Below are 24,358 nucleotides of genomic sequence, written 5' to 3' on the forward strand. Positions count from 1 at the left end.
GAAAAGATTTATAGTGTGTGTGTGTGTGTGTGTGTGTGTGTGTGTGTGTGTGTGTGTGTTTGTATATATATATATATAAAAGAAACAGCAATTAGAAGTAGAAGTACTGACATCTGATAATAGGAGTTGCAGAGGAAAGAACAATATAAAAACTGAATGGAAGGAATATTTGAAAAAAACAATGGAGATAGAATTTTCTGTAATAAATGAGAGATAAAAGGCCCTCAATTTGAAAGAGATTGCAAAATAGTGCAAAACAGGAGAGATAGGAAACCCACAATTAAACACAATATAATAAAGTTTAAGAATATCAAAGATAAAGGAATTACACTTTTTTTTTCCCAGCGAGAAAGAAAGGTCATCCACAAAGTTACAAGAATCAGATGGCCATCAGACTTCTCAACAGAAAGATGGAATAATATTTTTGAAGTAGTGAAGGAACTTTGAACCTAAAATTTTATATCTAATGAAACTCTTATTCAAATTGGAAGAAACAAGAAAAATATTCTCAGGTTTACAGAGCTTTAAGTTTGTTACACAAAGACCCAAATTAAAAACGCTTTTGGAGGAAGTACTCAAATGAGAAGAAAAACAATTCCAAGAGATGCTTAAAGAGATATGAGAAATAAAGGTGATCAAACATCTGGTAAAGACTATTGTCTTAAAAAAGAAAAAAGAAGGCTAGCACAAATAAAAGAAAGGAGAACACACATTCATAAGAACCTAGAATTAAAATTCTAATCTAGATAATATCAGCATGAGGATGTGGGCTGAGGTGGGGAAATCAAAGAGGCATGAGAGAGAGTATTAAAGTACTTGTCACATTAGGGGAAATTATGATTAGTGATTTGTTTACACTATTAATATACATAAACATGAGTAAAGGTAACTACCTTGAAAACAAAAATAGAATGTATAACTTTTCAACTAACAGAAGAAAATCTGATCTACTCAATGGGAAGCTGGAAAGGATAAAAAAGCAAACAACAAAAAGTACAGTAAGTGGAAAATATAAAATAAGATGGTGGTAGAAATAAGCCTTATAATAATAGCAATTACAATAGATGTAAATGGATAAAACTGATCAATTAGAATACAAAGACTCTCATATTGTGGAAGAAACTAAGATCTAATAATACATGCCCTAAGACGACATACTTGAATGTGAAAACACAGAAATATTAAAAATAAAAAGATAGAAAAAATACACCAAGAAAATATGAAGGTTGAAAAAGATATACCAAGCAAATAAACCAAAATAAGCTAAGTTAGCAATCTTAATATCTGACAAAATAGAAATTAGTGCAAAAATATCATAAGAGACAAAGAAGGACATTAAATTCAGTAAAAACAAAAATAGACTAGAAGATACAGCCATCATGAGCATATAGGCAATTAGCAATACAGTTTCAAAACATATCAAGCAACAACTAACAGAACTGCAGGGAGAAATATGTAAATCAACAATTGTAGTAGGAAACTCTATTACAGTCATTTTTGAAACTGATAGACCAAGCAGAGAAAAACAAGCAGAAAATTGAATATAACTAAGAAGCTTGAGTTTATATAAAATAATATAAGCTTGAGTTTATATTGCACTATATATAGAACCCTACACTGAACATACTGCTTTTAAGCAGAGGAAGCATTTATGACCATGAATAGGTCATAATAGAAGTCTCAATAAATTCCATAGGGTCAGTATTATATGACTATGTTCTTTGATTGTAATGCAATAAAACTGGAAGTGGATAAAATAAGGAGCTACAATATCATATATACTTGGAAACTAACATATTATTATGTAACTTAGGTTTAAAAGAAAATCATAAAATACTGTAAGAAATGTTCAAAACTGAATAAGAATGAAAACACTGCATATAAAATTTTGTAAGATACTGGTAAAACTGTATATACAGCAAAATGTATAACTTTAAATATGTTTATTAAGAAATAAAAAAGATAAAAATAATAGGTGTAGCACCCAAAAAGTTGGAAAAAGAGTCACAGAACAAAAGAAAATATACAGACAGAAGGGAAATAATTAGAGAAAGGGCAGAAATCAATGAAATGGAGAACAACAGGAAAGATTAATGAAGCCAAAGCTGGTTCTTTATGAAGATTAATAAGATAAACAGATCTTATTAACAAAGATACAAATAAATGAAATATTAAATAAAAAAGGTGGAACTACCTATAGGCACAAAAAAGATTTGAAAACAATTTAAAAACATTACGATTGAATATGTGCTAATAAATTTGTAAACCTAGATGAAATGTAAAAATACCTAGAAAAATATAACAATCCAGAATTGGTGCAAGAAGACATTGAGAAATTGACAAGGGAGTTGAAGAGCTGCCTTTGTCCAGACTTAGATGTTTCTACATTTGATTCTTCCAACATGTCAAGGAAGAATAAATTCCTGTTTTATTTGTTGTTCCAGAAAATGTTATGTATTATGCAAGTATAAGAATTTTATATATTTAGCTGCAAAAATCCTAAATAAAAATATTTGCCCATTGACTCTACCCAAAATAATACATTATGAAATATACTAAAGGAGCAAATTATGGTTGTCTAAATCAATGAAGACAAAGCTTTCGATATAGTTAAACAACCTTTGAACTTTTTATAATAAAGTTTTTATAAAAAAACTCTCAGTAAACTAGTAAGACAAGATTAACTAGTAAGATCCTATTACAATTTATTTGATGACAAAACTTAAATGCATTTATTTCCTTTAATGAGGAGAACACAGAAAGGATATACAACCACATCATTACTGTTTAGCATAGAACTAGAAATCATGGCCAATACTCTATGGGAAGATAAAGAAGTAAGGAGGTCGAAATGCAAAGGAAGAGATAAAATATTTCTGTAGATAATATTATCATATACACAAGAAAAACTGACCAATAGACAAACTATTAAAATGAGTAAGAGTTCACCATGTTTGCCAGATAAAAAAAGAAAAGGAAAGCATTTCTCTGTGCCAGCAATAATCAACTAAGAATGTAATAAAAGTAAGATACCATTCATAATGATGACAAAACCATAAAGCATCTAGAAAATAGTCAAGAATGCATAAGACTTCTATGTAGAAAACTTTAAAATCCTAGTAAAGTATGGTTGGTAATTTGACCAAACGATTTAATATTATAAAAAATTGACATCTTCCTAAGTTAATTTTTAGGCTCAATGAAATTTAATCAAAATTTCAGCTGGTTTTTGGAAGACCTTGATAAGCTTACTTTAAAATTTATCTGCACGGATAAAGTTCCATAAATAGGTCAACTTTAAAAAAGAAGAGTAAAGAGAGGGAATTTGCCTCACCAGATATTAAGACATACAGAAAAGTCATATTAATTAATGCAGTGTGGTGAATTTCGAGAACAGACAGACTAAAGGGATAGAATAGAATGTTCAGACATAGACCTTAACATACAATAAATGGAGACAAGATGATTGCTTAGCAAGTTGATTTTAGGAAAAATGATTCCTTATATGGAGAAAAATAAAACTGGACCTCTAGCTAAACCACATACAAGGTAAAAGATACAGTCACAGAATCAGAAAATGTAGGAAAATGTATTTGTAACCTAGAAGAGTGTAAAGACTTTTTCAGCAACACTTGAAAACACACCAGGATTAAGGACTTCTAGTTAATGAGGGGCACCAGGGAGAAAGTTAATAGATAGATGGCAGATTGGGAGAGGATATTTTCAATATCTAAAACCAACAAGGGATTGATATCTAGAACATACAAAGAGCTCTTGCAAATTAATAAGAAAAAGATAGCTATACTGATAAGAAAAAGGGGTAGAGACTATGGACAGACAATTTATAAGCAAGAAACCTTAAACATACCATTACAACAATAATGAGGTATCACTGTGAGACTGGTGAAAATCAGAAAGCTGGATAACGTCCGGTGTAGATGAGGATGGGAAACAGTGATCCACATGCACTGGTGGTGGAAGTATAGACCATGGCGTGGCAGTGCTGGGTCACATTAAGTGTATAAACACCCTATGAGAGCAATTCCAAGTCTAGGTATATGTCCCAGAGAAATGCTCACACAGGTCCAAAGGGGACATGCCTAAGAATATTCATTGCATTTCTGGTGGTGGGGAGTGGGAGGCACACTGAGGGTTCCTCACTGGGGTGTGGGTAGGTGAAGCGTGTAGGGTGACCAACCCATCCTGGTTTGACTAGGAGTTTTCCACTTTTAGCCCTATAAGTGTGTGTTCCACGAACCCCCTCAGTCCCAGGCAAGCGAGGATGGTTGATCGCCCTGTGTGTCAGATGTGTCCCATGGAACATGTACAGTAGGTAGAAGCAACAGGTTAACATAGCAAGAGAGATGGAACTTTAAAAAGGTGCTCAGTGAAAGAAAATGAAATACGTAATAATACCATTTAAATAAACATAAATTATATGCTCACAAGACAATAAAAATTTTGAAACCAAGAGATACACATTAGAAGGGTTGTCTATGGAAGGAAAGAATATGAGAATGAGAGAGAATATATACATAATAAATACATACATACATGAAAACAAGAGTTGGGCCTTGTAGGGACCAATGAAATAATGTGCCATGCACTGGGGCAAGTCTCAACCCTCTGAGCCTGAGATCAAAAGGGATAGAATAGAAAAGCTTATTGGGGAGATCAGTGGGGGGATTCCCCACTAACTTTTAGAGAGAAAGGGGTGAGGTCCCTGTGAGACTGGCTTTGCTAGAAGGCAGGTGGGCTTAGCCTGGCCGCTTCTCATGCCCAGGGAACATGGGGAGGGAAGCCCCATCTCTAGGCCTGCTGGGACCTCAGCTTGGGGCCTGCAACATCTGTGACCCTTTCTCCAAAGAGAACAGAAGGCCCCCGACTGGGCAGCAGGCCACTGGTTAGGCCTGGACTGCCACTGTGCCAGTAGCTCTGCAGGGGGCTCTCCTATGCAGAGGTCCCTGAGAGGGATCTGGGTGCAGGGGGGCGGGAGGCTCCCTCCCAGGAAGCAAACCAGAGATGAGGAGCCCTGAGCAAGCCTGCCTCCTAGGATTTGGGGCCAGTTCGCTCCCAGGAGGCAGGAAGGTGCTTGTCCCCCTCTGGGCCAGGGCTTGGCTCCCCACAACACGGCGTCCTACCTCGTCAAAGTCAGCCACATCCTCACAGTTCTCCAGGACCCGGGAGTGGAAGGATTGCCCTAAGTGGGAGAAAGAGGAAATTTTAAAGTCAGACCCCCCTTGGACAACAAGCTTGGGGTCAGACCTCTTGACCTGATAGTTGTCATGACAGCATTTGGGTTCACACAGCACTCGTTACAACCATGGGACTGCATGCCTTGTGCAGCACTCTCTAGAATGACGCAAGTTCCCATAGTGTCTTAGCTGACCCTTTCCACAGTCCCGTGAGGTAGGCAGGTCAAAGGCCATGAAACCTCCGTCCCTTTTCTCCACCATGCTGCCTTCCCGGTGGCTTTCTTGGCCTCCTTTTGTGGTCTCCTCAGCTCTGCTGGCTTTCCCTGGCCTGAGGCTGCCCTGAGCACATGCCTGGCCCTGAGGGCGGAGGGCACCCGGCCGAATGATAGCCCCCTCCTAAGACAGCGTCTGTAGCCAGGCCCAGGACCTCCTGCCCAAACCAGGCCCTGGGACAACCTGGAGTATCCAGACCTTCTTCCCCGTAAACCAAGGGCCTTCCTCCATTCTCACTCATTTTTCTGTCAGCCTTAGCAGAGGGGAAAGCATCGGTGGTTCCTCCCATATACTGCCCTTCCTTTCCCCACTGGCACAGGTAATAGGGAGGGTGATATGGACACACATTTTCCCAGACCCCACCACCGCCCCAGGTTCATAGACAACCCACCAGGGCAGAAGTAAAGCTGCCTGCTTTTCTAGCCCATCCAGTGGCCCAGATTGCTTGAAGAATCATAACCAGGAGAGGATGAGAGCAGGTTGGAGGGGGAATGGAGTGGGCAATGTGTGGGGGACATAAGCAGGTTCAGGTCACTGAGAAACATTCAGTAGAGTCTTCAGTGTACCAAGGCCGCGTCTGGGGGCCTTGGGATAGACGGATGGTTCCCCGCCCTCAGGGAGCTGACTCAAGCAAAGGAGGGCAGGGAACTGGAACACATGGCTAGTTCAACACCATGCATTATGTACCTTAAAATACAATTTTGCATGAGATAGAGAAGTGGTACAGAGAAGAAAAAATAAATATGGTTTGGGGTGGGGGAGGAAAGAGAAAAGGCACATGGGCAGGGATTGTAATTTCTATGAGCAGGGCCAGGGGAGTGAGAAGAGGTTGAGAGCAGCATACTTTGACTTTTTGCTGGATACATTTGAGTTTGAATTTTTTTTTCAGTGACCATGCTTTACTTTTGTAATTAAAAGAAAAAACAGTTAAATCCCCACCAACTTAAACCAGCAGACCATTTTGTTGAAGGGCTGTCTCAAGGTTGAACTCAGTCCCATTCTGAGGGTCAGTTTGGGTTGTCACTGATGGGCAGTCTGGGGACCCAGGAGAGGACTCGGTAGGGCATGCAATGCTCTTCGCCCCACAGAAAACCAGGGAGACCTGGTATGACCCACACCAGGTCAGGGAGCGGTAAGGTAAGCGGTGGGGGTGGGAGTGGATGAAGAAGGAGGCTCAGCAAAGCAGGCTTGCTCCCCCTGGGAACTAACTTCTCTCCTCTGACCTCAGTTGCCCCGCTTGTCTAATGAGAGTATTGGTCAGAAATCTCTAGGGCTTGCCTGGTTTTTACAGCTCAGAAGCAAGTCCTAGTTCAGTCCAGAGCTACCCCCTGACAAGGAGGATAGAGGTTTGATGTTAGAGTCAGGTAGATGGTCTGAAGAAGGGTGTGTGTGTGTGTGTGTGTGTGTGTGTGTAGGATGGTGGGCATGTGGGGAGGAGTTGCCTCTGAGATAATCAGAAAGAAGCTATAAAGCAGAAGCTATATCCAAAGAAAATAGATGTGAGTAGACAGATGGGAAAGGTAGACTCTTTAGCACTAGCTGGGGACAAAACAAAACAAAACATCAAAAGAAAAACCTCAGCAACAAACCGGAAGGCAGCCAAGGGAGGAGAGGGAAACACGAGAGATGGTGGATTTAAAACCATTTCAAATTCCAACACGAGAGCTTCTTTTAATTTTTCCCACAGGTAACATAATGTAAATGGAGAATCAGGTGAGCATGTCTGTGCACTGGGGCTTCCCCAATGGCCCACACTCTGAATAATCAAAGGCCTTTTCATCCTGGAAGATCATAATGAGCCTCAGATATGGCTGTGCCCAAGCATCTCCCGGAGTGAAAATTAAGCAGCTCTGTGGGTGGGGGCAGGAACCATCCAAGATGGTGTCAGGGTTCCAACAGGCATGGAGGCTCAAAGACTCCTCTGCTTGCGTATTTCCTATAATCTTGTTTGAGAGGGCGTGAAATGCAGTGAGTTACCCATTGCAAAATTTATACATTAGGGCTCTGTTTCAAAATGCAGTAAAACTTCAATGCCTTAGGCCCTAGGGATTTAAATGTGGTGAGTATTGTCAAACAGGATGAGTTAAATTTTACCTTTAGATATTAAAAAAAGGGGGGTTGCTGGAACAAATTAAATCAATGGTACAGAAACAGTGAAAAGGGCAACTTACTAAGAAAACAGAATGTCCTTAAGCATTTTTGAAAAGTCACTTTTTAGGAGGGCTGTACAAACAGTGGCAGGAATCATTCCCTTGGTCCTTTTCTATTCATTAAGACAGAGCCAGGGGACCTCTGTCATCCCTTCCAACTTATCAGTGGGGATTGCTAACCTCATCTCTCTTTCCAAGTTCATCTCCACTTACCATCTACTCCCCTCAGCACCAGTCCTGTTGAAATTTCAGCTCCATTTTAAATGGCTTTCAGACAAAATCATTTTAAATCCCAATATCCAATCACCTTTCTTGCCACAGAGAAGATTTAGAAGAAGTCTAGAGAGAAAGAAAATAGCCTATTCTCTGCAGTGGGGAGGCTTTTGTGGATAGAGTGAGATTAGATGGGAACATGGAACAGCGTCTGTTTTCATTTAGAGGCAGCTGCTCATGGGCTAGCTGAGCTGTTTGGTTTGAAATAAACTCCTTCTTGAGTCAATAAATGATTTTGGATAGCTGACTCTGTGCTCGCAACTGTAATAAGTGCCCTGACATCGGATATACCCAAGTGGGGGGGGCTCAGAAGTCCAAAGCTTAATAGAAATAACTTGTATGTCATTCGCCATTTTAAAATATCTGGATTGCAGCTACCCTCTGAAATGAAGGTGAGCTCAGCTGTTGTCTCATATGCAGGATGGAGTGCTAGCCTTTTATGGGATGGGACTTAAGGGTACAAAACATCCCATTTGCACAAAACAGCTCCCTCTTCCAGACGGTTTACCTTGTTAGAGCCAGACATTGAGCAAAGGCAGGCATGTAAGGACTGTATTGTTAGCCTGTGCTATTGGTCTTGCATTCCCACATGCAAGAGGGTCATCTATTCAGCACTGGGCTCTGGGGCAGGGGAGGGTGGGGATTGTACAAAGATAATTTGAATCGGGATGCCACCTGAAGCAGCTTATTACAATCCAGATGGCGGATAGGTTAGACATGGAAAAGGCTACTGTATGAGGCAAAATTTGGTCCTTGGCACGCAAAAAGTGTAATTAAAGTGAGAACACAGGAAAAGGAGAAATGGCCTCAACTTAGCAGATCAAGGAAGGCATTGAAGAAGCATGGGCATTCCCTGGACCCTGGAAGATTGGTGGGTCTAGCTATGCATGCGGAGAGATTGGGGAGGCAGGAGAGAGAAGGGACAACCGAGCAGAGAGAACAGTGTGAGCAGAGTTGGGAAGTGTGGAGCAAAGAATGGAACCCTGAAGATGCAGAACGCAGGACAAGTGAGTTCTGATGGTGAAGGGAAAAATGAAAAGGGTCCCCCTTTAGGGAGCAGCCCACAGAAGGAAGACCTTGTGGGGGGTGGTCCTAGGGTCCTGAGAGAGCACAGAGTGGGTGGCATCTAAAGGGAAAGGAGAAGGTCCTGAGGACAAGCTTCAGGAACATCAGTGTTTTGCCCAGGACGTAGCCCTGTGGCCTATATCAGTGCCATTATTCTTTACCCCGTGTGAGCTAGAAATAGAGTGAAACACTCTGCTTGTGACTCAGACCTGTCACTATTCCCTTTCGTTATCTAAAATCAGCGAAACTTCACTGTCTGCAGTGCTTGGGATGGACTACATGGAGGGTGGCTTGGCAAGTACCCCATTCCTAGCTGCAACGCTCTGACATCCCCAAATCTGCTCGCCTTCTGTTCCTCCACAGCAGCTCAGGAGTGGTGGCCCTGCTATTTTCATCCTCCCCAGTTCAGATCAGCCTGTTCCTTCTGGAAGGCCAGCTACTCCCACGAGCACCAGGAGGCGAAGCCCAGGCTCCCGGTGTGCAGACAAAGAGCCAGGCCTAGGTAGGTTTGGGGGCTGATGCTGCAGCTCAGGGTCAGGCGGCCTGATGCTGGTTATTCAGCCCCTCAGGGTCTCAGAGCCGTCATCTGTAAACTGGGGCAATTATCCTGGAACAGCCTGCATCCCGGAACCACAGTGAGGTTCAGCAAGAGACTTTCTATGAAAGGCTGAGTACAGCACCAAGTTCCTTACAAGCACAAGGGGCCATCTGATAGTGGTAAGGCTCGTGGGCCAGACTGCCTGAGTTCAAGCCCCAGCTCTACCACTTGCTGGCCAGGAGCCCTCAAAGAAGTTAACCTTTCTTGGCCTTAGTTACCTCATCTATAAAATGGAGGAAATGCTAGTGCTTATACACTTGGTGCATAGTTCATCACCCAAAAAAAATGGCTATGAGTCTTTTAGATAGTTAAGCGATGTCTTAAATATAAAAATGGTCTCCTTTATTATGAATCACATTTTGTAGCATATTTTTAGTAGTATATAATAAGGAACAATTTTCTTCCCCATCTTATATAACAAGTTTTAGGTATTTTAGGTGTGATTAGCTTTTTTTAAAAACTAGGTAAAATTTATGTTCACCGATCTGAAGTACACAACTCAGTGATGTTTCAATAAATGCATATACTTGTATAATCACCACACAATCAATACATTATTTCTAGCCGATCAAATCAAAGCGTAATCTTCCAACTTTCTTCTCCGTTTTCAAAGTTGCTTTGGCTGTTTTAGATCATTTGCATGTCCATATAAATTTTAAAGTAATTTTCAATTTCTACAAAACAGACCGTTGTGATTTTTATTTAGGATTGTAATCAGTCTATAGATCAATTTGGGGGAACTGACATTTTAAGAATTCTGAGTCTTCCAATCCATCAGCACAATATATTTTCTATATATTTGGGTTTCTTTTTTTTCTTTCAGCATTTTTTCTTTTAGTGTGGTCTTTCAAGTCTGTAGTGAAAATTCTTTCTAAATATTTAATGGTTTTTACAAGTATGCTATTGTAAAAGTAATTGCTTTTTAATTTCTATTTTCCACATGGTTTGTTTCTATAGAAATACATTTTTTTATATTAAGCTTAGATCCTAAAACCTTGCTAAATTCATTTATGAATTATGGTAACTTTTATGTAGGTTCCTTAATTTTCTACATAACCAATTAGGGTTTTTTCTGTGTTGGTGTGTGAAAAAGGGCAGTTTTACTTCTTTCTTTCCTATCTGTTTGAGTTGTATTTCCTCTTGCCTTAATTCACTGGCAACAATTCCAGTACAATGTGGAATAGAAGTGGTGAGAGTGGACGTCTTTGCCTTGCTCATAATCTAATGTTTAATGTTTCAGGATTAAGTCTGATATTAGTTGGGCATTTTTTGTAGTTGCCCTTTATCAGAATTCTCTTTACTCTTAGGTTGCTGAGAGTTCTTATCATAAATGGGTGTTGGATTTTGTCAAATGTTTTTTCTGTATCTATTCGTGGTTTTTCTCTTGTATTAATATGGTGAAACATTTTGATTTTCCAATTTTAAACTAACCTTTTATTCCCAGGATAAAACTCACTTGTCATGATGTGTTATCCCTTTCATATATTGCTACTCAATTGACTAATCTTTTGTTCAGGATTTTTACATCATTTTTCCTGACGGATATTGGGGTCTACTTTTCTTCTTGTATGTCTTTATTAGGGTTTGGTATATTATAAAATGAGTTATGAAGTGTTCTTCTTTCTCTATTTTCTGAACATTTGTGTAAGATTAGTTTTATTTCTTCCTTAAATGTTTTCTAGAATTTACCAGTGAGGTGACCTAGACCTGAAGTTTTCTTTACGAGAAAGTAGTTTATCATCATCATCCACTGTGGGGGCGCAGCCCGCTGCCTCCACCGCTGCCCCAGCTTCCTCCCTGCGCTCCTGGCCTTGGGTCCTGGTATCGTCATCGCTATTATAAATTTGATTTCTTTAATAGGTTTTGGGCTCTTCAGATTTTCCATTTCTTTTTGTCAGTTTTGGTAAGTTGTTTTTCAAAGGATTTGTCCATTTCATCTGATGTTTAGAACTTTATTGAGATAAGATTATTCATTATATTTCCTTATTTTCCTGTTAATGCAATGATATCTTCTCTTTCATTCCTGATGTTGGTAATTTGTGTTTTTCTTGCTTTTTTTCACTTGGTCAGTCTGCTATAGTTTACCCATTTTATTAATTTTTTTCAAAGGACCGACTTTTGGCTCTGTTAGTTTTCTCTGTTTGTCTGTTTTCTATTTCTTTTGTTTTATTCTCATTAGGTTTAATTTTTAGGTTGTTCTTATTTTTATTTATTGAAATGCAATTCACAAACCATAAAATTCACTGTTAATTCATTACTCTCTAATTCCAGAATATTTTCATCATCCCAAAAGGAAGCCCACACTTAAGCAGCCACTTCCCGTTCTCTTCTCCTAGCCCCTGGCAATCACTAATCTTTCTGTCTTTATGGATTTGTCTATTTTGGGCATTTCATATAAGTGGAATCATACAATGTGTGGTCTTGGTGTCTGGCATATTTCACTTAACATAATGTTTTCAAGATTTGAGTTTTATTTGCTCTTCTTTTAGCAGCTTCTTAAGGCAGAAACCTCAATCATTGATTTTAGACTTTTTTCTTTTCTGCTGTATTTAAAACTATAAATGTTATGTTGCATTTTTATTATAATTCAGTTAGAAACATGTTATAATTTCTTTTTGTTTTCTTCTTTGACCATAAGTTATTCTGAAGGGTATTTATTGTTTAATTTCCAGATATTTGGAGTTTCAAAAAATCTTTTATTGTTACTAATTTCTAATTGAATTCCAGTGTAGTTAGAGAACATACTCTGTAAGATGTCAGTCTTTTGAAATGTAGTGAAACTTGTTTACTCAGCCTATGGTCTGTGTTGATGAGTGTGCCATATGCATTTAAAAAGAATATGTATTTTTCAACTTTGGGGTGTAGTGTTCTAGAAATGCCACTTGGGTCAAGGTGGTTTATGGTGTTGTCAAATTCTCTATATCCCTAATGATTTTCTTGTTTCGTTGTTTGTAATCGTCTCTTGTAATAACAGGTCCCCCTCCCCCCCACCTTGAGGAACACATATTCAATTTTATGACAGTTGATGGTACAGCAGAATGGAGAAATTTAATTCATGAAGAGTTGTCCAAGAAAGCAACTATTTCTTAAGTTCCTTAAATAATGTGCTCTCTGAAAATCACCAGCTTTTTCAGCCCCTTCCTCTATTTCTCATCTAGATGGAGGCCCCATCTACCTCTAACTCTTCATTTTCCACAAATCTTATTCAAACATCATTCTACCTTCACTCACTTATTCCCCTCACCTCACGCTGTTAATATACAGGTACATACAGTAGAAACTCAGGCTTAGATCAGGGACTCATCTGAGAGGCAGGAACGGGGCACGGATTATAAATCCCACCTCTCAGGCTCAGCTCAAACCTGTACTTCCTTCCAGATGCTCACTTAAGTTCTGTAATGAACTGATGGCTCCGGTTCCCATTTTTCAGACCCAGGCAATGAGGCAGAGAGAGAATGTGATGTTTCCCCTTGAGACTAAGGCAGTGCTAATCACACACTCAGCAACTGCTGGGTCTTAGGGTCTCGCATTATTGTGACAGATGGAGGAGCTTGTGGTCCCAGTGGTCCACAAGCTCTATAGAGTAGTTGCTCTGTGCCAGGCACTGGGAATATAATGCGTGATGGGAGAGTGACGTTTTATATATATATATCTTCAAATTGGGTAAAAAATATTGTCAAAACTGCAGTCCTGACTTTATCTTAAACTTTGGCTAAAAAAAAAGCTAATAAGTGAAAACTGACCTCCAACTAAGCCAATGAGCCCTTCTGCTTTGAAAAAAAAAGAAAAAAATATGGCGTAGAGACAAAGACTGTTGTGCCAGTGTGAAAATGATCACATGATATTCCCTGTCTCAGCAGAACTTTCTGGAACTGTCAGTGAGAGAAATAGATCACTGCTTGGTGCTACCTGAACCAGGGGCTGCAGAGTGGCTCCTGTTGCTAACTGTGCAACAGCTCCTGCCACACCTGCAGGCTGGGCTCCTTTCTGTCACTTCTATTTCAGATCTGTTCTGTGCCAGGCCCTGAGGAACCAGCCCAGGTCCCTGCTCTGGAGGAACCCGCCTGGGCGATGATGGCTCCAGATGTTGTTACCTGTCATCTCCATGTCTGGCGGAATTTGGTGTGTCAGCAATTGGAGGAGTCCAGAAGAGAATCAACTAAGGCCCTTCGCAGCACATCTCTGGGTCCCTAGGTTCCCCAGGATCACAATCTACTCTATTTCTGCCTCTCTAGAAGGCCAAAGCATGAGGAATCCTGTAAGGGGTAATTAGCACCTTACAGTTTGTAGAGCCTTTCCTGTATATCACCTTTTTCACTGGATCCCAAAGCAGCCCTATAAGAACTTAAACTCAGGCACATCTCTTCTTCTCTTAGACCTTTACTTACCGGCTGGACTCCCAAACTGACCATTTGATGGGCACTCATTGTACCCAGCCAGATTTCTGATATCCTGGGGTTTTCTCTAGAATGACCCGCAGGCAAGCCCATCTTCTCTGTGCTCCCCCTAAGCCTGCTCTTCCTGTCGTGCTCCCCAGACCCACTGGTGGCCTCACCATCCACCTAAGCACTCAAGTCCAAAATCCAGAGGCCCCCTCATCCTGCCCTCTTGCTCACTTCCAATCTCAGAGCTGCTATCCCTACCTCTCTGAATCCACGTCACCCCTTCTTTCGGAACTCACAATGCCCCCTGGGGAGGCACAGCCCTCTGCCTCCACCACTGCCCCAGCTTCCTCCCTGGGCTCCTGGCCTTGGGTCCTGACATCCAGAGTATCCGTTCCCAAACCAGATCTTCCCATCTCATTCTCTGGCTAAGAGCTTTGGTGATTCCTATTTACTTACAAAGCAAAGTTCAAACTCCACAGTATGACATTGAAGACCCTCTGTGTTTGGGCCCCAGCCTCCCCTCCACCCCATTCCCACCTGAACCTCAGCAAGCACCTCCCAAACACTTGACATATCTGTACACCTATGTGTTTATACTATTAGCCCCTCTGCCTGGAATGGGGCCTCTTGGAGGTTTTGTCCTTTCAAAATGCTGTCCTCTGTCAAAGGCTAGCTTCAATATCAACTTAGACCCCGCTCAGAAAAATCTTCTCCCTGGACTCCGTGAACTTTTCCAGCTTTGTCTGCTGGGCTCCAGGGTGGATGATTTTGAAAGGCACCAGAGCTGCTGGACTGCTCCCACTTCCCTTCACATGTGCTCTTCCTAAACAATTCTGACTCACCTTCTCAGGTGGTTTCCGGACTTCCTGGTCTATGGGCTTCCTTTGCCTCATGCTGCCTCATCCCTGTGCTTTCCTTTCCAGAATACTCAGCATGCTCACAGTGACTTGTGCAATGACCATCTTTTCTTTGAGGGCAGGGACCACATCTGTCTCATTACTGCTATCACCCCAGTGCCAGACTAGCTCCTGGCATGTAACTGGCCCTCAATGAATATTGTTGCCTGGATGAATGAAAGGACGGGTGCATGATTAAATATTTGATTTATAAAACACATTAAAATGTAGCTTTTAATGAACTGGAAAAAATTTATGACACTGATGAGATAATTAGAAATTTGATGACTGACTAAATATTTCATAGTATTAAGGAATTACTGTTAATTTTTTAGGAGTGATATAATACGTGGGGTTTTTTTTTGAGTCTTTATCTTTTGTAGCGGTGTACTGAATGTTTATAGATGAAATGGAATGGTGTTTGGGATTTGTTTCCAGATAATTTGGGGTGTGGGAGTAGGACAGGGTACAAATAAAACAAGATTGGTCATGAGTTGATTGCTGTTAAGACTGCATAGGGAGAAGTTGGGGGCCATTATACTATTTCCCCTACTCTTGTACATATCTGAGGTTTTCCATTATAAAGAATTAATAATTTTTTTTTTTTTAAAGGATGAAACTCAGGAATGGGAGTGGGTGGGAGGGATGCAGGGTATTTTTTTCCTCAGGAAAGATAGATAAGATAACCTGGGCTTCGCCATTCAGGGAAATTATTTGCAAGCCTGTTCTTGAGCACATTCCCAGCAGTACTTTTGCCAAGAGCCTTTGTAGCAGAGGACAGTTTTCTGTTCATTTCCATACCACGAAAACACACTCATCTCCTCAAAGCAGGAGAAGCCTGGGGAATTTTCAGCAGCTCTGCCTGCTTTCCCAGGGCTACACCAGCTCGATCTGAGTGGGAGGGGGGACATTCACCACCTGGGACTTCAGGCAAAGAAGATCCCCTGGGGGTGAGGGTCGTGTGTGTGCTGGGAAGAGAAGAGGATGTGGGGGCACAACCTCAGATGGATAGAAAGGCACGGAGCTGTGTCCACAGCCAGCCATGGGCTTCAGGCTGTCCTAAAAGGTCCCCCAGGTGCTGTTTTCAAGGGGGGCAACACCCACCCCACGCCCTCCCAGAGAGGAGGTGCTGGGCCGGGCCCGAGTGCACACACAGGCCAGGCATCCCAGGAGCATATCAGGACTGGGGGCTCTGGGCCTCCCTCACCAGGAATGACGGAGATGTTTTCAATGGAAGTCATAGTATCATCAAGAAGGAGAACTCCCCCATTTTAATGGGGGAAAATAAATTTAATTTGGAGTCTGAGGTGGTCCTTGCAGCCAAGAGTAGGGGGAATTTTGTCCCTTGTGCTCGACCGGGCCCAAATCCCTTCCCAGCATGCAGCCACCCACCCTGGCCCCATGCTCCTTTCCTAGCTCTTCTTCCTCTGCACCCACTTCCTACAGCCTCTGCTCCGGCCAAAACTAGTGCCTTTCTAGTCATTGTACTTAACTGAGATTTCCCTCCTCTGGCCTCTGGTCCTGTCAGTCCCTTACCCAGAATGGCCTCACCTCCCCACAGCAACCCTTCCTCACCCTTCCTTCTGTACCTCCACGTGTGCAAGCAGTTATTCAAGACCCAGCTTAACTGCGTCCTCCTCCCCTCCTCTTCCTCTTCCTCTGCCCCTTTATTGGAGCATTTGTTGGTCTCTGTAGCTGAAATAAGCTGCCATCCTCTGAATGTGTTGCAATGTATGCCCTACCCCTAAGCATACCTTGCCCCCCCTTATCCCCCAGGTCCAGAAATGTTTCTCCATTAGGTCTGCACATGTTTCTTCTCCCCTATCAGGTTGTGAGTCCCTGGTTTGCCTTTAAGCCCACCCTGTACCCAGAGCTGTATGCAGCAACGTTCAGAAAGTGCACATTCAGTGATGGAGTAGTGTCACGTGCAGCCCCTCTTGCTTCCAACCTGTGGGCCAGAGCTGGACTCTCCAACATTTGCTAGAGGACAAGGTCAGCCGCCCTCTGGGTGGGGGGGGGGGCGGGAGGGGGATCGATGGGGGGAACATGGGCCAGAGTTCCGATTCTTGGCTCTTGAGGCCTCTTCCAGTCCCTGATGCCTCTTGAATAGAAATGGGGTGGTGGGGTTTCACAGTTGGAAAACTGAGCCAAAGAGTGGCAGTGCCACAGTGGAAGGAGAATTTAAACCCACTAACGATTGAATACCTCAAAGACGGAAGCCGTTGGTGTTCATTTTGATGACCGGGCCCCGTGTTCCGCATGGGGCCCCTTAGGATAGCTACGATGGATCTCTATCTTGAATGTTCTCGGATGTTAGCGCAGCATGCAGAACTGGGGCAGTTTCTAAGACACAAAGTGCCCTAGCTGAGCTGTGGGAGGAGTATGTACACAGTACTGCAAGGGAGGGGGAAGGCTGCACAGAGGAGGTGATATATGAGTTGGGCCTTGAAGGATGAACAGAATTCATAGGAGTTTTCAAGGTTGGGTGGGGGGTCACTCCAAGCAGAAGAAATACAACATCTCAAGAGGCCTGGAGATATACAGGGCTTGGCGTCTTTGGGGGAATGGCAGGAAGTTCAAAGCAGTGGGAACATAATGGGGTGTGGTGGGGGAAGGAGTAAGGAGGAAAAGTCAGCCGGGCCGAGGGGGAAACCTTGATAAAGCAAATCTTTGTGCCAATGACCCGTTCAGATAAATTATGTGGAGATCAGACCCAGCCTCCAGACGTCACCCATCTCACAGATCAAATCCCCAAACCTGGTATTTTGGCAAGAAAACTCCGGGATGGAGAGTAAAGGGAGACCACAGAACTGGCCCAGTCAGTCTGTCATTTGGATCCCTGACAGCCCAGTTAGCCCTCAGGTTTGAATGGGGCTCAACACTGGACATAATGTTGGACTAGAGGAGCTAGAGACCCTTCCCACCCTGTATTCCATGGCTGATTGATGCTGAGAATTATTTTAGGAATTGGAAAAGGACAAACCCTAAGCTAATACGGTCTCCCTTCGAATAGCAACCTGTGGTCAAGAGGGCTCCTTCTCAGCCCATTCCTGATTCTGACTGCAGGTCTCTGCATTAAATGGAAACCACTGTCTCATCTCGTTCACGGGAAGCCAAGCCCTGAGGCCCTATGGCCTGCATATATGACAGGGACAGGGACCAGGCCTTCTGGTGTCTCCTGTCTGACTGCTGGGCAGGGGCTGTGTTTTCTTCACCCCCAGAGTCTTAGGCCTGTCCTCAAATATTAGCACATTCAGTGAATGAATAAATAAGTGCAGGGCCAGGTGAAGAGTGGCTGCTGGGACTGTAAGAGAGAAGAGCGAGAGATGGAGCTGGGGGGTGAGTTCTGAGTAGCCTACCAGTAGGCTGGCTGACTGACCTGGGGTGGCAGAAAAAGAGGGCTGTCTCCATGGACAATGCTGGTGCATGCCCAGCCCACGTGGGAATAGGGGTCTCAGGGCAGCCTGCCCCAAGGAGAACTGGAATGACCGCCTCACAGACACATCAGTTACTCTTCCACACCTATTGTTTCACTGAAGCAATCTGGTAGGTGGGTGTTATCATGTCCATGTTACAGATGCGGAGACTGAGAGCCAGAGAGGCAAAGTAAGTGGTAAAACCCAGGAGTAGGTAGGACCCAGGACTTGTAGAACTTTCCCCACCACAGCCACATAGGGATCCTTCCTAAGTGTCCTGGGTGGTACAGCACAGAAAGTCAAGCTGTCTTTCAACCAGCCCTCCTAGTCTACCTGGGCCACTGCCAATGGGCCCATTTACTGAGGCCTCCCTCACCCCACCTGGCATGAGCTTCACTCACGGGATTAGGGGAACCTCTGACTGTTCACCAGCTTCTTATTTCTCCCTGCAGCATATTTGCTTGGACAATGGAGGTTGTGTGCACCAGATGCCTTAGAACATTCTAGAGTGGGTTGGTTTCCTCTAAAGGATTATTAGGGTTGGTCTTTTGAGTGTCTATAGTTATTAACTGCTGACTGTAGCAGGTGAATGTCTGAGGTATCTCTGGTTGTTTTAAAGGAGTCTTTCTGGAAAACCCCTCCCCCAGAGCTCTGCCTGTGGCCACAGAGCTTGGAAGTGGGTTTCTCCAGTCCATCCAGATGACGCAGGTTGCAAAGGGGCTAGTGCCCTTGTGGTCAGCCCCACCACTCAAAGAAAATGGTGGGCATCAGATAGACAGGACGCTTACTCCAGTTGACGAGGAGATAAAGGAGATTGCAGGATTGAGCAGCCAGGGCTGGGGGTGAGGTCTTGTGAGTTGGGGCCACCCTGCGTCAGCCCCTCCATGAATGCTATGCACATCTGTTTACGACTGGCCTTGGTTCCTCTGCCTGCAAATGGGACTGGCTTGTGCAGCCTGGGACTTTGCTTTCATAGGTGCAAAAACATAGCGACCTGTAGCTAAACAGCCAAATACTATACTGCCTGCCCAACACAGGGACACATTTCACAGATCAAAGGACACCCTTGTTTTTACTAAAGCCAGCTGAGCCGGCAGGTGGCATGCAGTGGATCCAGGGCGCTGCAGAGAAAGCAGTCGTTGGGCTGGTGTGGGAAGCAACAGGCAGCCCAGCCCCCACTTCCTCTGCCTTCTGCGCACAGGGACACTATGATCTCCTCCCCCCTGCTGTCCCTATGCACACAGTATGGACAATCCAGGACTTCCTGCCCTACAGTGGCCTGACTGAGGCAGTGGTGTGGGTACCTGGGCTGCTGCCGGAGAGTGCCCGGAAAGGCTGCACTGAGGTCTCACCTCTCCTTCCTGACACAGGTGCACCTGTGTGTCCGGCCTGGGCCCCGATACTCACTTTGTTCTTTAATCTGGTGGCATTCTCTCAGCATCTCCCCCACTCTCCCAGCCCACCCACCCCACGAGGTCTAATGAGTACCCTGGCCTTTGGTGAAAGGCTGCCCCAAATGCCCCTGGCCCAGAGGCAGAGGCGGAGGTGAGTATAAAGCAGAGGTAAGCCTGGCCTTGCATTCAGAGGCTTCCCACTGTCCTCAGGGTAAATGTAGCGTGGCCTCCTTGGCGCTGCCTCTCTCTCCCACCTTAGTTTCTGCACCCACTCTGGGTTCCCACCTCATGAAACCTCAGTCTGTTCCCCGTTTCAGCTCCTTTCTCAGCCTTGGGCAGCCTATCCCCTCTGTCTGCTCTGTCCTCACCTCCGCATGTTGGTCCTTTCTGCTGCTCCCTTGGGTTTCAGCTGAGGTGTCACCTCTTCCTGGAAGCCTTCCCTGGCCACAAGCCTGGTCAGCGTGCTGCTTCTGTACCTTGCATGCGGCACTTGCCCCATTCTTGTCATATCACACACCTGTCCTATTTGCCCACTGGTCATCCTGCCCCATGGGATTGGGCTCCTAAAGGGCAGGGTTTGGGTCATGCTCAGCCCCCAGAACTTGGCATATAGATCATAGTAAATGGTCACTGGCTGCATGAGTGGGAAGGAGGGCAGGAAGAGAACTGACAGAGGGGAGACTAGTGGGCCTCACAAGATCCCTGGCCATGGACAGCTCTGAGGGAAGCCAACAGTATTCCATCATGCTGGGACCCAGACAGCTACCTGCAGCTTGGTTTCTAGGAGCCACCTTGGTCTTCCAGGCTGCAGACACCCCCCCCCCACCCCATGCCCAAGGAAACCAGCCTTCAGGAGGGAGAGAGAGAGGAAGAGGGGGCCCAGGAAGGCTCTGAAGGCCTGGGCCCCGCCAGCCTGGGTCCCCCTGAGTCCAGGGATGGGGTCCTCATGTCTGCTTCCCCAGGACCCTTTGCAGGAAGAGGGCTCTGCCCCTCAGCACTGGCACATGGGCAAGTGCAGGGAGACAGACACAGATGCAGACATGGAAACACGGGGGGCCCTGATTTTCAAGAAATCACAATGGCCTGTTAGGCCAGGGGCAGATGGCTGCTCATGAAAAACCTCCTTGCTCCAACCCAGGTAGAACTTTTCCCATCCATCTTTCTGGCCCTGCCTTATTCCCCTCAGCCCAGAGCTGGGGTCCCCTAAAGACAGGGGCTTCCCTACCTCGGAAAGTCACTTTGGCGATCCGGTCACCCTTGCCCCGCAGCTCTGAGACCGTCTTGAGGTGGACGAGCAGGGCCATGCTGGTGTGGAGAGCCTGGGCTCTGCCAGGCAGGAGCAGCTGGTGAAGGAGCAAGCCCGGGAACGACGCGGCTCACACGCCTTCTTCCTCTCTGCAGCTGCTCCTCCCTCTGAGCCCCCTCGATGCTGCCCACAGAGACCAAGGCAACTGAGCAAGCTGAGCTGCTCCTTCCAGCGGCTCACGGAGACTCACAGCCCTGCCAGCCCCCGCCCCTCCAAGTTGTCAGCCCAGTGTGTGTGTGTGTGTGTGTGTGTGTGTGTGTGTGTGTGCTGTGCACCCAGCGTGTAGCCTGGGAGTGCAGACACAGAGTCGGAATTCATTATTCAGCAGCCGCCTGCTCCCAGATAAAGCCCTGTCCAGCTTCAGGTGTCTTCTAGCTCCTGGAGCACAGCCACCTGTCTGCCCACCTCTCAGCAGGGCTCTGATTCCCCTGTTAGGCACCCTCTTCTGCCATCAGGAGTAGGCAGATGGGAATGGACATGAGTGTGGAAGGGGTGGGAATGTGGCTGGGGGAACCCCCCCCCCCACAGGGAAGAAGGAACTTCAATAATCTGTGTGCACAGGATGCTGGACATTGCACTGGTGCTTCTGTGTGATCAATGCCACCTCCCCCACAGTCAAGTTGGCCACTATGGCTGCTTGTGCTCCCAAGGCTCAGGGGACCTGAATGGGCCAGGCTTGGCTGCTCTGGATGGGTCACACTGTGCCATGTGGAAATCCCAACCCAGAGCCCCTCAACCAGAAAATCAGCATCTACCGGACAATATCCAGGTTGCGTGTGGTGGCCAGTCCCTCAGAAATGGGAGCCCTAAAAGAAGAAGGGAATGTCCTTCTTCACCGCCTCTCACAGAGATTGTACCCCCAAGAGGTTGGGTCCTGACCCCTTGTCCTGGGATCACTGGATCTGGGAGGGTGGAGGTGCTGCTGGAGGGGTGCTCAGGAGCCAGGCTAAGCACGATAGGAGATGCATGACTGTGAAGGCTTCAGAAGCTTATGTTCTACTAAGAGCAATGCTTCAGGTCCAGGACACTGACTGCGCCCCGTCCTAGGCCTGGGGATGGAGAAGGCTGGGAGTAGTGAGACAGACTGGAGCAGCTGCTAGGGCTGGGGGAATGGACTTCTGTGACAGAATTTCCAAGGACCAATGGCCTTTTGAATGGGCCCCTCTTCTTGAAGCATATCCTAGGAGGGGCTCGTAGGGAAAGGGGCCCTAGTGGCTGGGATCCTCAAACCTGGAGCCTTGGCAGGGCCAGCTGCACCCTTGCCCTCCCTTACTGTTTGCTCTGCACAAAATGCCCCTACCCTACCCTGCCTTCTCACCTGGAATCACACAGCTGGTGCCATTCCTGGAAGTGCCTCTGCACGGCCCAGCCCCTAGGTTGGGTTCTCCTCTGTCCTGCCCCCAACCCTGCCATCCCCCTCTGTCATTGGCTGCTCTACTAACCTCTCCTGGGAGACCCTGGGGCACTGCGTCTTTGCATCCCTAGATCCTGGCATAGTATCCCGTGTATATTGACAGGATAAGAGAGTGAATTTGGTGATCTATATGGAATAGAACCTAAAGGGTCAAAAACAGAAATATTAAATGTTCACAGGTTGCTAACAAGAGATTAGTCCCTTTTAATTGTACAGTGCCATTGGCCTGCAGGATGTCCTTACCTCTTTCTAGGTGCCTCCTTGCTGCTTTTTTGCCCTATTTTTCTTTTGCTATTTCCTTCTTTCTCATTTCTTCCTCATTTCCCACTCTCATTTCTCACGTTTATCTAACCATATTGAATCAAAAAATATTTTAGTATATTGTATTTATCGAGTACAAGTGAATGTCTAAATTTTTTTAAAAAGAGATAAATTTAATGTCTCTTTAAAAAAAAAAACTAAACTAAATTGACTTGCATGTTCCATTCATGAGGTCATCAACTGATCTTTGTTTGTGAGGCTTGGTGGCATGTGATAGGGAAACAAATTCATCTCCTCCCTAGGACCTCTGGAGGTTCTCTCCTGAAGGGGGTGAGTTTCATGAGGCCTTCTATGGAACTGTGCATTTTGGGGGGACCGTCCATGGACTTGCCTTAGGCAAGGCCTGAGCTTTGCTGAACATCAGTTCCCATACCTACAAAATGGTTCCAGCTGCCAATTCCACGCTGCCAACACATAGCATCCTTTAGCTGAGCCAGCTGACACTCCTGAAACCTGAGCCAGATCCTACTTTTAGTTTCCATTTTCCTATCACCCATTTCAGTAACTCTGACTATAAACTTTATTCAATGAATATGTACTGAACTCCTTCTAGTGCCCGATGCTGGGGATTCAAGAATGAATATGACACAGGACTGAACCTCATGGGGAGAGGGAGTGGGCACTTGACCTTGTCCAGGAGTTGGGGGTGAGGTCATTAGAAACGCCTTCCTGGAGTATGGCACACCTGAACCAAGGGTTGTTCTTTTACAACTTTTATAAGTGTTTTTTTTTTTTAATGGTTGCCCATTCTCTGCACAGAGAATTGAGAAATATACAGATATGTCTGCACTTTGAAGGACGGGTGAAGCGTCCTTCCACCTCATTTGCTATCGATCATCCCCCGTCAGTTTCTTTTCCTCCCCAGCCTTCAGTTGTCCTGCTTCTTGAGCCTCCTGGAAGCTCGTGCTTTCCTCAATTTCATCCTTATCTGTCAGAGAAAGTGTTTTGAGAATTCTGATTGCAGCAGTAGCCTGTGAACTCATTAGTGTCTGTGGGCTTCATCAGCAGCCATGGACAGGGTCAAACTGCGGATGACACTTCTCATCTGACAGATGAAATGAGACTGAAGCACAGGGGTAAACGGCAGAGCATTCTTACAGCCACCAGGACTCTGTCAGGCTTGCTGGGGAGGCAGGTCTGGGTCCAAGTCACAAACAGCATGGTGCTTTGGAGGCTGTCACCACACCCTCACCCCTAGTTAAAGACCTAAGGCCTCGCCCTGCCCCACACAGAGTCCAGGCCTGGTGTGAGGGTCACTGGAGAAATCCGGATGTGGGACACCAAAGAGTTATGGGGGGCAGGAAGGGGTGTCGTTATTACAAAGGAACCGTCACTGGGGCCTTCCCAAGGTCAGCTTTCTGGGCAAACACGCCAACCCTGTAGATTTAGGCAGGACTGAACTGCAGAATTGGGGACAAATGTAAATCACACACCCCGACCTTGTCACCATTTGCTTTTTGCCCCTTACTCATAAACCACTCTTGTGGAGCAGTTTGAGGGGCAAGAAGAGGTAAGAAGTCCCGGAGAGAGACGAGAGATTAATGAAAAACATTCCCCTTTGGGGAACTGGGGCGCGGCGGGCAGCCTTGGGGAGCGATGACTCTTGGGGCTCCCACCGCCACTCAGGCTACCAGAGCTGAGCCGCGACGGCGGTGCTGCTTTCTGCACTGCA

General features: G+C 45.1%; 1 protein-coding gene across 2 annotated transcripts in view; it reads right to left on the reverse strand.

Moving 5' to 3' along the window:
* The window catches only part of OTOF (otoferlin), an 88,880-nt gene extending 67,711 nt beyond the window's left edge, over positions 1–21,169 (reverse strand). Inside the window, exons 1-2 of one of the 2 annotated variants that reach the window (XM_074331805.1) lie at positions 20,871–21,169; positions 5,142–5,200 (exon numbers count right to left, since the gene is read on the reverse strand). In XM_074331805.1, coding sequence (XP_074187906.1) covers positions 5,142–5,200; positions 20,871–20,949 — 138 coding nt within the window. In that variant the 5' untranslated portion in view covers positions 20,950–21,169. The remainder of the gene's footprint in view (positions 1–5,141; positions 5,201–20,870) is intronic. The other variant, XM_019735385.2, reaches the window with a different exon arrangement.
* Positions 21,170–24,358: the final 3,189 nt, after the last annotated feature.

Source organism: Rhinolophus sinicus, linkage group LG05, assembly GCF_036562045.2.
Source record: "Rhinolophus sinicus isolate RSC01 linkage group LG05, ASM3656204v1, whole genome shotgun sequence".
Lineage (NCBI taxonomy): Eukaryota > Metazoa > Chordata > Mammalia > Chiroptera > Rhinolophidae > Rhinolophus > Rhinolophus sinicus.